At 39.0% G+C, this 12301-nt stretch overlaps 1 protein-coding gene across 1 annotated transcript in view; it reads left to right on the top strand.

The window, feature by feature from the left end:
• The window catches only part of EIF3H (eukaryotic translation initiation factor 3 subunit H), a 132864-nt gene that overhangs the window by 24901 nt on the left and 95662 nt on the right, over nucleotides 1-12301 (top strand). Inside the window, exon 2 of the mRNA XM_034763502.1 lies at nucleotides 3804-3960. Coding sequence (XP_034619393.1) covers nucleotides 3804-3960 — 157 coding nt within the window. The remainder of the gene's footprint in view (nucleotides 1-3803; nucleotides 3961-12301) is intronic.

The following is a 12301-nucleotide window of genomic DNA, read 5'->3' as shown; positions in this document are numbered from 1 at the left end:
CCAGCCACGAAATAAACTAAGATATTAAAATGTTATAAAACTTGAGAAAGTATTCCACAAGCAGCATCTCCGGAGGCCTGGGTCTATGTGTAAAGTGTAGTGCTAAGTATTAACAATGTTGGGAGCACTTGTGCAGATGAGCAGCTGGTGTATGAAACATCAATTAAATTAGCTTTGAGTAGGGCTATGTAACAAGGTGTGTGGGCACGCACACAAAACGCAACTAACTACTGGCAGCATGTCTAAGAGGCCTCTTGCCATTGCTAATGCTGGTGGAGCTAATCTGATGTTAGCAACAGAGAGAATTTCAGAAAATTTCCTTAGGCCTCGAGTACATTACAAAGTTTCCAGTGCCTGCCCTACCATTAACCAGTCTTTAAAAAAGAGACTAGATTTAAAGTCTAAACTTTTTGTTTAAAACCTTTACTGTTAATCTGATGTGGATAGAGCCTTAATAGTTACTGGCATACTTTTCTGCCAGGTCACAAATGACAGTATACATAGTACTAATAGGTGTTAATGATATACATACCCTTATTTCTAATAATAGCAGTTGGCTTTTCACCTATCTGAGACTTGATTACCTGAAAACTTGTCTGTATGGGAAAGTCATATCAGTATACTCTTGAGGTGTGAATTTAAACTGATAATTATACTGGTGTAACTCCTTTGCCCCCTTATTTTAATACAAAAGTGGCTTTTTTCACTGTAGTTTGTCACTTGGGAAGGAGTTTAAGGAGAACTGAAGAAAGCCACTCATAATTGCAAATACATAGCTTGCAAACAAAGGAAATGACCAGTTAAATGTTCAAAGCTGACCCTCAGTCTTGCTATGATTATCAAATAAATTTGGGTATACCTTTACATTTAAAGGTTTTTTGGTTTTTTTTGGGGGGGGGGAGGAGGGAGGAAGGCATGAAAATACTGGATGTCAGGATGTCTCCTTATCAGTTTTGTAGCAGTGTTTGGATAGCAGCATGTCTTGCAGTGCCTCTTTAAACATCAACTATTCACCAAGTATTATACATTAGGCATTACTTAAAACTGTTGGAGTCTTATAAAAACAAAAGCATAACAAGAATGAGATGTCTGCATTTTCATGGGGCACATTTTTTTATTTGTTACATTTTATGCTCTTTATTTCAAAACAGACAATCAGTAGCTAATATGCAATGTTGTAGCAAGTTTGGTCCCAGGATATTAGAGACAGGGTTGGTGAGGTGATATCTTGTATTGGCTCAACTTCTATTTGGGGAGGGAGAGAGAGAGAGAGGTTTTTGAGTTTACACAGAGCTTTCGAAAGCATGTCTCTCTCTCCAACAGAAGAGAGTCCAATAAAACATATTACCTCAAGCACCTTGTGTCTTAGTCAGTAGCTAAGGCAGAAAAACATGTTGCTGCCTGGAATGTGCTAATGGAGTTGAGCTTAGAGCATTGCCTCATGCAGGTCTCTTACTAGAATAGCACATTAATGTGTGAGTTCAGGATGCATTAGGATACATGGTTACCATTTGGAGTTCTGGTAGTCTCTAACTTTCTGTATTTCAATCAGAAGATTCAGGGATTGCATTGTTATAGCAGATGCTCTGTTTACTGTAATGGTGTTTTTATAGAATGATATAGGCTACTAGAAGATAAAATGTGAACAGTTGGCATCTTTATCAGAAACGCTGCAGTGAAATATTGTAGTGAAAAATCATACCAAAGGTTAGTGGGAAGGCCAACAGAGCGCAAGAGAACATAAAAAATTGAAGAGCAAAAATAGAGAAATGTTGGAAATATGACACTTAAAATACTCTGCATATGTTTAATCATGCAGTAAATAGCATCTTATACTTACGCCCAATTCAGTCCTATTATTTACAGGTTCTATCACAAGATAGATAGCTCTCCACTGGAAATTTGATCTCTTCCAGCAAGCCTATCCTGAAGTATTGCAGCATCCTTACAATTAATGGAGGTGGAGCATTTCTCACAGAATAGTGATAATTCATGGAAAAACAAAAAAGCATATTTGGTTTAAAACCCTGATAGCTGTGACTAGAGAACAAATAGCATAAGTTAGTTGAAACCATTTGATGTTACCTTTCAGCAAAGATATTAAATTCCACTTCATTATATGGTAATTTTTTCTTTCTTTCAAGCTTTCAAAGTAGCCTCATTTTTGGCATTTAAATATGTACCTGCACCTTTGCCCAAAGTGACTACCTAGACATGGAAATGAAGCACTGGAGATGAAAAGCTTTGTATCCTGTTACTAATCCCGTAAGCTATGCAGTCTCCCACGCTGCATTGTGTGGCTTGGTTCACCCTATTTAATATTTACAGCACATTTGTTTGAAGAAGCATTTCCCCCTTTTCTTCTTTCACTTCAGCCCTTATTTCCGCACTTATCCTGAACAAAAAACTTCCCATAAAACTTTAAGGATTCCCCCTTTTCCCCTCAAGAAGGGAATATATACTGTGTATTTGCATTCGGTTTTCCTGTGCTGTGAATGTTTTTCATTACCACCATGCTGTAGGCAGTGTAAATCATTACAGATATTTTAAAATGGTTGTCACGAACATAACCTTTCGCTTCATTATTTAGTGTGCAATGAAATATATGTTCCTGCCATGTAAATGTGGACTTGTGTTCATGTAGAATGTTCATTGAATCTGTAAGGGCAGTATTTATGCAAAATCTGTTCTCGCACAATGGTAGAGCAGAAATCCATTATGGTAGTTGGTTTGCCTACAGACACAAAGATCAATAGTGCTTTGTTAACAGGGCCATCAAGCATTTCTAGCTTGCTTTTGCTTGGCTGGATTAGACCTTAGACCTCAGTGAAATAAAGTCCACTTGAGCTTGACTTAGCATCATCCTCATTGTCTGTACATGTACGCATCTGTGCCAGTAGCTATTGTTAGTCTACACTTACTTTGTCTTTTTAAAGTATAATCAACAGCATGAATTGACCCCATAGTTTGTCTCTGAGCTAGTCTCAAATCAGCAGTTGAAAACATAATATTATAATCTACAATATCAAGTCTTCATCACATGGGGATACTTTATTGTAGTATTCAGAGTTGGGAGGGATGTGAGAATTGTAATGACAATCCTTTTTTACTAAGTCGTTTACATACTTTCATATCTGCTTTTAAGTGTATTTTCTCCCTTGTTTATGCCACTTGGCTTCTCTGTTGTTGGTCTTAAGACAAAATGTTTTTAAGGAACACCTTCAGTATGTCGTATTTCCATTTCAGTTTTGTAACTGATACTGTTAAAAGTAATCCTTAAAAGCCCTACCACTGAAAATTTGAGAAATATTTTTCTGCCTTTTTAAAACTGTGCTTCTGAATGGTTTGTGCATAATCATTTTCACTGCTTTTTGATAGTCAGTTGCACTTCCCATCTCCTGCACTGCTTCGGGGTGGGGGGGAAGGAGGAAGAGGGGTGATTATAGCCCCTGCAAGAGGGTATTTAATAGTTACTGCAACAAGAGAGCAGCAAATTGATCTTTGTTTTAAAAAAAAAATTGTTTTCCTATGTCCCTTTAGTGGTCTTCAATACTTCCCCTTTAATTTACCATGAGATCCAGTCTGCTGGCCTATATTAAATTCAGTGAAATGTCTTAGGTAAAGATACAATGCAACTTTTTTGTATAGCTTCTTGTGTAGGACTTTCTGCTGGCATTTTAAGTCCGTAGTTCATTTGGTCTTCAGCTACCATTTCGGATAACTTACTTAAACAATTTGTTATACGAATTTAAAGACAATACAGAAGAGGCTTTCATATTCTGCTTTTTGTTCTTGATTTTTAGGTTGTGTTAAAGATTATTAAGCATTACCAAGAAGAAGGACAGGGGAATGAGGTGGTCCAGGGAGTGCTGCTGGGACTTGTGGTGGATGACAGGCTTGAAATCACCAACTGCTTTCCATTCCCTCAGCACACAGAAGATGATGCAGACTTTGATGAAGGTAAGACATGCAGTTTGTCTAAACTAGGGTATTGGATTTACAGTCTCTTTGTCACACAAAAAAAGCCAAAGTATACTGATTTATTTAAAAAACAAACAACCTCCCCCCTCCAAAAAAACCCTCCACACACAACACCCACCTAACCAAAATAAAAAACAGACACACACACACAATAACAACTATGGCTGGAAACTTCACTCTCACTTGTTACAAGGTTTTTTTTTGTTTTGTTTTGTTTTTTTTGACTGAAATAAGAACTTATAATGCATTTCGAGAACTTAGACGTAAAACTCCCATCCTGTATATCTGACTTAGGGGCTATCTACATGGGTAATACACAGGCATAACTAAGTGAGGTTCTGACCCACGAAAGCTTATGCTCCCAGTACTTCTGTTAGTCTCAAAGGTGCCACAGGACCCTCTGTTGCTTACACAAGTATAATTAGACTGCTATACTTACACTGGAATAACTCCCCTGTATGGACACTCAAATTCTAGAAAATTCTGGGATAAGTATCCACATGGAGAGTTATGCCTGTAAATATAGAGAAACTCTTATTAAATACTTATTGGAAGTCTGAAGTGCAAGGGTTTATAGGTTAACGGACATTGTCAATTTGAAATCTTGACAATTTAAAATGAATTTAAAAAAAAAAAAAAAGCTTCAGGTGTTCACACCTGCACCTATGTTCCCCTGCTGATCAGTAATTTCTTACTATTTACAGGAGACAGTTACACTGACTACACAAATTAATGTCAAATGGATAAAGAAAACTAAAGCGAGTTTGTTTTTTAATCTTTATAATAGTATCTTGTCACTTATACTTTCAGTGATGAATTTTAAGCTGATTGTGCCATCCTAACATATGAATTAGGTTTAACAAAGCAATATCTTCAAAGTAGACATTCATTTAATGTGAGTGTGGTGGAAATGGTGCTTGTTCTACCTAATTTTGACAACTCAATTTGTGAAAGCAATTGTAACAATCTTAAAATGACTGTAGTTATTTACTCTGCTTACAATTCAGTGATGTGCTCCTGCCAAGTAGTTTATACCCGTAAAATATGATAGTGAAACTGGCCGTGTGATTTTTTTTGTTTTGTTTTGTTTTTTGAGCTTGATAAAGTCAGTTGTTCCATCTGCCGTGGACTCAGATAATTCACCTTTGCATGAGAGCTCTATGAGCGAAAAAAAGAGACAGGATTCCTCCTCGATCACTTCACAGTATAACCAGGCATGGGCCCTCTGCTAGTACTCCATGCATTACACACGTAGCTAATGTGATGCCAATTTTTAAAAAAGACTCCAGAGGGATCATGGCAATTGCAGACCAGTAAGCCTAACTTCACTACCAGGCAAGTTGGTTGAAACTGTAGTAAAGAACAGAATTATCAGCCTCACACATGAACACAATTTGTTGGGGAAGAGTCAACATGGTTTTTGTAAAGGGAAATCATGCTTCACCAATCGATTAGAATTCTTAGAGGGAGGTCAACAAGGATGGTCCAGTGGCTATAGTTTACTTAGATTTTCAGAAAGCCTGTCATAACTATAAAGGGAAGGGCAACAACCTTCTTGTGTACAATACTATAAAATCCCTCCTGGCCAGAAACACCAAAATCCTTTTACCTGTAAAGGGTTAAGAAGTTCAGGTAACCTGGCTGACACCTGACCCACAGGACCAATAAGGGGACAAGATACTTTCAAATCTTGGTGGGGGGAAGGCATTTGTTTGTGCTCTTTTTTTGGGGTGGTGTTCGCTCTTGAGACTAAGAGGGACTGGACATCAATCCATGTTCTCCAAATTTTTCTGCACAAGTCTCTCATATTTCAAAGTTGTAAGTAACAGCCAGGCAAGGCGTGTTAGTTTTATCTTTGTTTTCTCAACTTGTAAATGTTCCTTTGCTAGAGAGTTTACCTCTGTTTGCTGTAACCTTGAACCTAAGGCTAGAGGGGGGGTCCTCTGGGCTCTTTGAATCTGATTTACCCTGTAAAGTTATTTTCCATCCTGATTTTACAGAGATGATTTTTACCTTTTCTTTAATTAAAATTCTTCTTTTAAGAACCTGATTGATTTTTCATTGTTGTAAGATCCAAGGGTTTTGGATCTGTGTTCACCAGGACTAATTGGTGAGGGTATACTCTCAAGCCTTTCCTTTCATCCAGGAAAAGGGGTGTAAGGACTTGGGGGTGGGAGAGGAATTAGTCTCAAATCTTCCCAGGAAAGGGGGGTTAGAGACTTGGGAAATATTTGGGAAAAGGCAGAGTTCCAAGTGGCTCTTCCCTAAGATTTGGAACACGCTTGGGGCTGGTCCACACTAACCCCCCATTTCGAACTAAGATATGCAAGTTCAAACTTACCGCGGGTCCACACACGGCAGGCAGGCTCCCCCGTCGACTCCGCGTACTCCTCTCGCCGAGCAGGAGTACCGGTGTCGACGGCGAGCACTTCCGGGATCGATTTATCACGTCTAGACAAGATGTGATAAATCAATCCCAGAAGATTGATTGCTTACCGCCGGACCCGGAGGTAAGTATAGATGTACCCTTGGTGATGGCAGCTTACAGTTAACCTAAGCTGGTAAATAAGCTTAGGGGGCTTTTATGCGGGTCACCACATCTGTACCCTAGAGTTCAGAGTGGGGAAGGAACCCTGACAAAGCCTTTGACAAGGTCCCTCACCAAAGGCTCTTAAGCAAAGTAAGCTGTCATGTGATGAGAGGGGAGGTCCTCTGATAGATCAGTAACTTGTTAAAAGATAGGAAACAAAGGACATGAATAAATGGTCAGTTTTCAGAATGGAGAGAGGTAAATAGTGGTATCCTCCAGGGGTCTGTATTTGGACCAGTACTATTCAGCATATTCATAAATGATCTGGAAAAAAGGGTAAATAATGATATGGCAAAATTTTCAGATGACACAAAACTACTCAAGATAGTTAAATCAAAAGCAGACTGTGAAGAGTTATAAAGGGGTTTCACAAACTTGGGTGACTGGACAACAAAATGGCAGATGAAATTCAGTGTTGATAAATGCAGAGTAATGCACACTGGAAAACATAATCCCAACTATACATATAAAATGATGGGGTCTAAATTAGCTATTACCAATGAAGAAAGAGATCTTGGAGTCATTGTGGATAGTTCTCTGAAAACATCCACTCAATGTGCAGTGGCAGTCAAAACTAACAGTTTTGGGAATCATTAGGAAAAGGGCAGATAAGAAGACAGAAAATATCAGATTGCCTCTGTATAAATCCATGTTATGCCAACATCTTGAATACTGGATGCAGATCTGATTGCCTCATCTCAAAAAAGATATATTGGAATTGGAAAAGTTTCAGAAAAAGGCAACAAAAATGATTAGGGTTGTGGAATAGCTTTCATATAATGAGATTAATAAAACTTGGGCTTTTCAGCTTGGAAAAGAGATGACTAAAGGGGGGATCTGATAGAGATCTATAAAATCATGACTGGTGTGGAGAAAGTAAATAAGGAAGTATTTACTCCTCATAATGCAAGAACTAGGGATCACCAAATGAAATTAATAGGCAGCAGGTTTAAAACAAATAAAAGGAAGTATTTCTTCACACAACTCACAGTCAATCTGTGGAACTCTTTGCCAGAGGATGTTGTGAAGGCCAAGACTATAACAGGGTTCAAAAAAGCACTAGATACGTTCATGGAGGACCGGTCCATCAATGGCTATTAGCTAGAATGGGCAGGGATGATGTCCCTAGCCTCTGTTTGCCAGAAGCAGGGAAGGGGCAATGGGGGATGAATCATATGATGATTACCTGTTCTGTTTATTTCCTCTGAAACACCTGGCATTGGCCACTGTCAGAAGACAGGGTACTGGGCTAGATGGACCAGTATGTCCATTCTTGTGTTCTTATTATGACCATGAGCTGGTGGAATTCTTTGACTGTAGTTTTCAGGTTTATCGGGACCATCAGTGAAAGAGGGAAAAGCTCCAGAAGTTGATGTCATTCGCCATTGGTCATGGAGTACCATGTAAAAAACAAACATTTTTCCAAACTGATTGCAACTTATGATGTTGGGTACATGGGATCATCACACCTGGAGGATGAAGTTTACATAGAGGAAGGTGAAATACAAGTAGAGGAAGCGTTGCTTGATCTACAGGAGAAAGTGGTGCAAGCCTACCTTTTAAAGAGCCAGAACTCCCCTGATATCTAAAATTGCACAGATTTGAGGCTGAAATAGGAGACTGGTGGAGTTAGGACCTAGGGATCCCATTCTAAAATAATGCAAAGAATACTTCTCTGTGTGCAAAATCCTATGGGCAAGGAATTGATTGAGAGCTGTCTTGAGCCAGGAGTCTAAGTTAGACTCTTGTCAGTTTCTGAATAGGTAGGTTTGAAATACAGAAATGTTGAAAGATGTTGAGGTCATTTTATATAAAACTTGCTTCCTTGGTTGCCAATAACATCTTGTATTAATAAAAAATTAATAAAACATGTAATTGCCTTGTGCATTTTTCTGTTTACTTAAGCAGAATGAAATATAAAAAGTAATAAAACTGGAGCAGCTAGTGTTACTTTAATTTATAATCAGTCCCTTTTCTAGTTCTGTTGTACTAGAACAGTGCTGTTCACATTTATAATGCTGCAGAAAACATTCAAGATTAAAGTTTAACTGGAATTTTTTTTAATCTTGAAAATATTTCTATTCAAATGGGGTGTTTTAAACCAGTTTTTTGTAAAGCTTAATTTAGGGTCACAATTGAGTTAATAGCCATTTTGCAAATATACTTTCTCTTTGTTGTGTTAAGAGTGCAAGGAAATATTTGAATATTTTGTTTCCTAAAAGATGTAAAAGAAAATTGGTATCAGAGGGGTAGCCGTGTTAGTCTGAATCTGTAAAAAGCAACAGATGGTCCTGTGGCACCTTTAAGACTAACAGAAGTATTGGGAGCGTAAGCTTTCGTGGGTAAGAACCTCACTTCTTCAGATGCAAGTAATGGAAATTTCCAGAGGCAGGTATAAATCAGTATGGAGATAACAAGGTTAGTTCAATCAGGGAGGGTGAGGTGCTCTGCTAGCAGTTGAGGTGTGAACACCAAGGGAGGAGAAACTGCTTCTGTAGTTGGATAGCCATTCACAGTCTTTGGGTACATCTACACTTACCGGAGGGTCCGGCGACAGGCAATCGATGTTCTGGGATCGATCCCGGAAGTGCTCGCCGTCGACGCCGGTACTCCAGCTCGGCGAGAAGAGCCGCGGTAAGTTCGGACTAAGGTACTTAAATACCTGTAGTTAATTGAACTGACTGTTTCTGGTCACCAAGTGCCTCAAGATTTTAGAACTAGTAGATTCCATGCTCACACCTAATTGTTGTTCATGTTTTGAAAGAAAAAAATAAGCTTTCTTGCTTTTTCAACTCTCAATTGGTTTCTTAACTTGAATGATCTAATCGTTGAACTGAACTAGCTGAACAAACTGAAATGAAGAAGATATTCTCTGTGCACCTGCAAGAAGGCTCCTATTGTCAAAAGAGTGTTTAGCACTTCAGCAAACTGTGGTCCCAGCGTCTTAACTAGTGTCTTCCATCAGTGCAATAATGGAACTTTTAAAAACATGTATTGCTTAATTTTTTTTGTTAATTTAGTTTAAATGATTTTAATAGATTAGGCCTTAACATATATTGGCATAATTTCACATATAAATTTAAATAGGTTCATTTTTACCTTTTTTTAAAAAAAATCTCTTTTTATCAACCCCGCCCAACACTGTTCAAAACTACTGAAGTTGCTGCTCACAGAACAGATCTTTCACTTCGGAAAGGTACCATCAGATGAATGAGTTGAATCTATCTAAAAAAATCTATTCAGACCTCTTTGAGAGACAGTTCAATTGATTGTTGGTTCAGACAGTACTCAATAGGTGAAGCTGCCGAGTCTTTATTTGTGTGCCTTTCCAAGGGAAACTTTCCGTTTTGAGGTGCTAGAAAATATCTTTCAAGCCCTATCTGGGCTAAAGTCTACTTCCCTTCGCAATTAGAGGCTACAGAAAAGGTGTTTTCTTCATCTTTCTTTCAGATCACACTTTAGACATACCTGTTCCTCTGGGAGAACGCTGTTTTTCTTAACTATAAATGGTATTTCTGAGGGATAAGTGAAGTCTAATTCCTTGCACTTAGTTGTTCTGCTGTTCACTTAGTGGAGCTTTTTTGCACTGTATTAAATAAAATATATTTTCCTTTTATGGACTACCACTGGAGTATACAATTTTTGGGAATGTTATGCGCTTTAAGTTTTCATGAAAGGCCTTTCTGAAACATTTATTTCAACCAGGTGTGCCTTGCTTCTTCTCCTGGCTTTGAAGATACACTCTATTGTTAAGTGCTATAGTAATCATGCCTGTGGAAGCTACGTGCTTGAGACACAATGATACAATGGTCAAAAATGCTGGGATTTGGGTCCTTTTCCCTATTTAATTACATGGGTTTTCACTAGATTGACCTTGTTTATCCAAAAAATGCCATTAACAGGTATGATCCTTTTGTTTTTCCATCTGTAAAATTTTTGATGATGCTTTGGCTTCCTCTGACAGGTTGTGAAAATGAGTTATATTAAAAAGTATTGGAATATTGTATGATGATCTAGAAAACTGTTAAGTATTAACATTAAAAATACTTATTTTGTATAATCAGTACACAAGTGTGTAACTGGGTATTCCTCTGGCAACAGTGTCTAAGGCAACATTTGTGTGGTATTATAGGCTTCTTCTTATTATAATACCCTTCCCCAGTCTTTCTGTTTCCTTCAGTTGTGCTTTCCTAGTTTCCTTTCTTTTGAGGATGGATAAAGCAGAATGAAGTTTTAAACAGAGCATTTGCTCCACAGCAAACTTTACAAAGATCTGACTGTACTTATTTTTTCTGACCTGGTAGTCATCCAGAGGGTGGCAGTACTTTATGCCTCAGGGCCATTCTTGCATGGCTTGAAGCTTATTGGTACAGTGCTCCCTGATAGCTGATCCTCATGGAAGCAAAAGGCCTCAATGAACAGTGAGCTGTAAGGTCATGGGCGTCTAATAGGCAGGGGAAGGCTGAGACTGCCCAAACAGCCCCGTGTGGCCCCACCTAAGCTCCGTCCGGAGGTGCCCTCCTGTCTTGTTGCTAGTTGGCCCTAGCCCAGGTAGGCTGCTTCTCTTCCAGGAAGGGAAGCCTGCTGAGGCTAGGGTGCCTGGGACTTGGGATAGCTGGGGCTGCCCAGTGCTGCTGGACTGGGGGGAGCCCCTCCAGGGCTAGGGGCGAGGGAGAGGCTGTGCGCTGCCCACCACTCCAGGGCTGGGAGCCGTGTAGTATCTGGTGCTCTGGGGATGTGTAAGAATTCCCAAAGTGTACTCTTCACTTTGTGGCTTAACTGTGTTGGATTGTCTGTACTGTATTAAACCGGGGGGAAGGGTTTTAATAGGGCAGAGGCCTGCCCATTCCAACAACTGGCAAGCTAGCTGCCACTTCTTTTGGGGGAGCTAATGCTCAGCACTTGTTTGCAAAAAGGAAAATTTGCAACAACTTCCTATTGTCAATGCCATTTCTGTTCCACTGGTGTTAGTGATGGGAGAGTCCTGTTTAGACAGAGTTCCATATACTGCCAGAGTTCTAAGCACTGTCACTGTTCAGGTTCTGTCCAGGGCTAGGTATTTGGGACCTTGGTAATGGTGGAATGATTAAGTCTATCAGTCAATTTTGTCTTTTTCCCTATCCATGATCAAGTTGTTGTGGGATTCCACAATCCTGACCTTTTTTTGTCTTGTCTTTTGGAATTAGAGCTTGCAGTTTTCGGGTCTCACTTACATTTTCCCCACCTGCCCATTTGTTGTTCTTGGCCTTAAGTGAACTTAAATAGGCACAACCATTTTTAAATTTTTCACAGCAAGAAAGTTACTCTGGATTTCCCGCTTCTCTTCAATATTTCTTGCTTCCCAAAATGTGTCGCCACAATTTGCTTCCTTTCTAAGGAGCAATGGAGACTTCAATTTCTTAATAAATCCATTGGTGGTTGGCAATAGGGGGTTGCTTGCCCGGGACCAGTTAGGGTAATGCAATTTAGCATCCTTTTAACTACCCGATCTCTTCCAAAAAAGGGTCTTTGATTATATTTGAACTAATTGTCTTAAATCAGTTTCTCATCTTTTTCTCTGACAAGATGGTCAAGGGTGTAACATTTTCTGTTCTGTTTTTGGTTCAGGAAGCCTTAGGACACCTTTGTAGGCTTGTGGCTATTCACTAGTAGGAAATTGGTAATTTGAAGGGTGAACAAAAAATCTGACTTTTTTTTATGGAAAAAATAAGAAAAAAGGGATTTTTTATT

The sequence above is a fragment of the Trachemys scripta genome, chromosome 2 (assembly GCF_013100865.1).
Source record: "Trachemys scripta elegans isolate TJP31775 chromosome 2, CAS_Tse_1.0, whole genome shotgun sequence".
Classification (NCBI taxonomy): domain Eukaryota; kingdom Metazoa; phylum Chordata; order Testudines; family Emydidae; genus Trachemys; species Trachemys scripta.
This window is presented reverse-complemented; position numbering and strand designations above follow the sequence as displayed.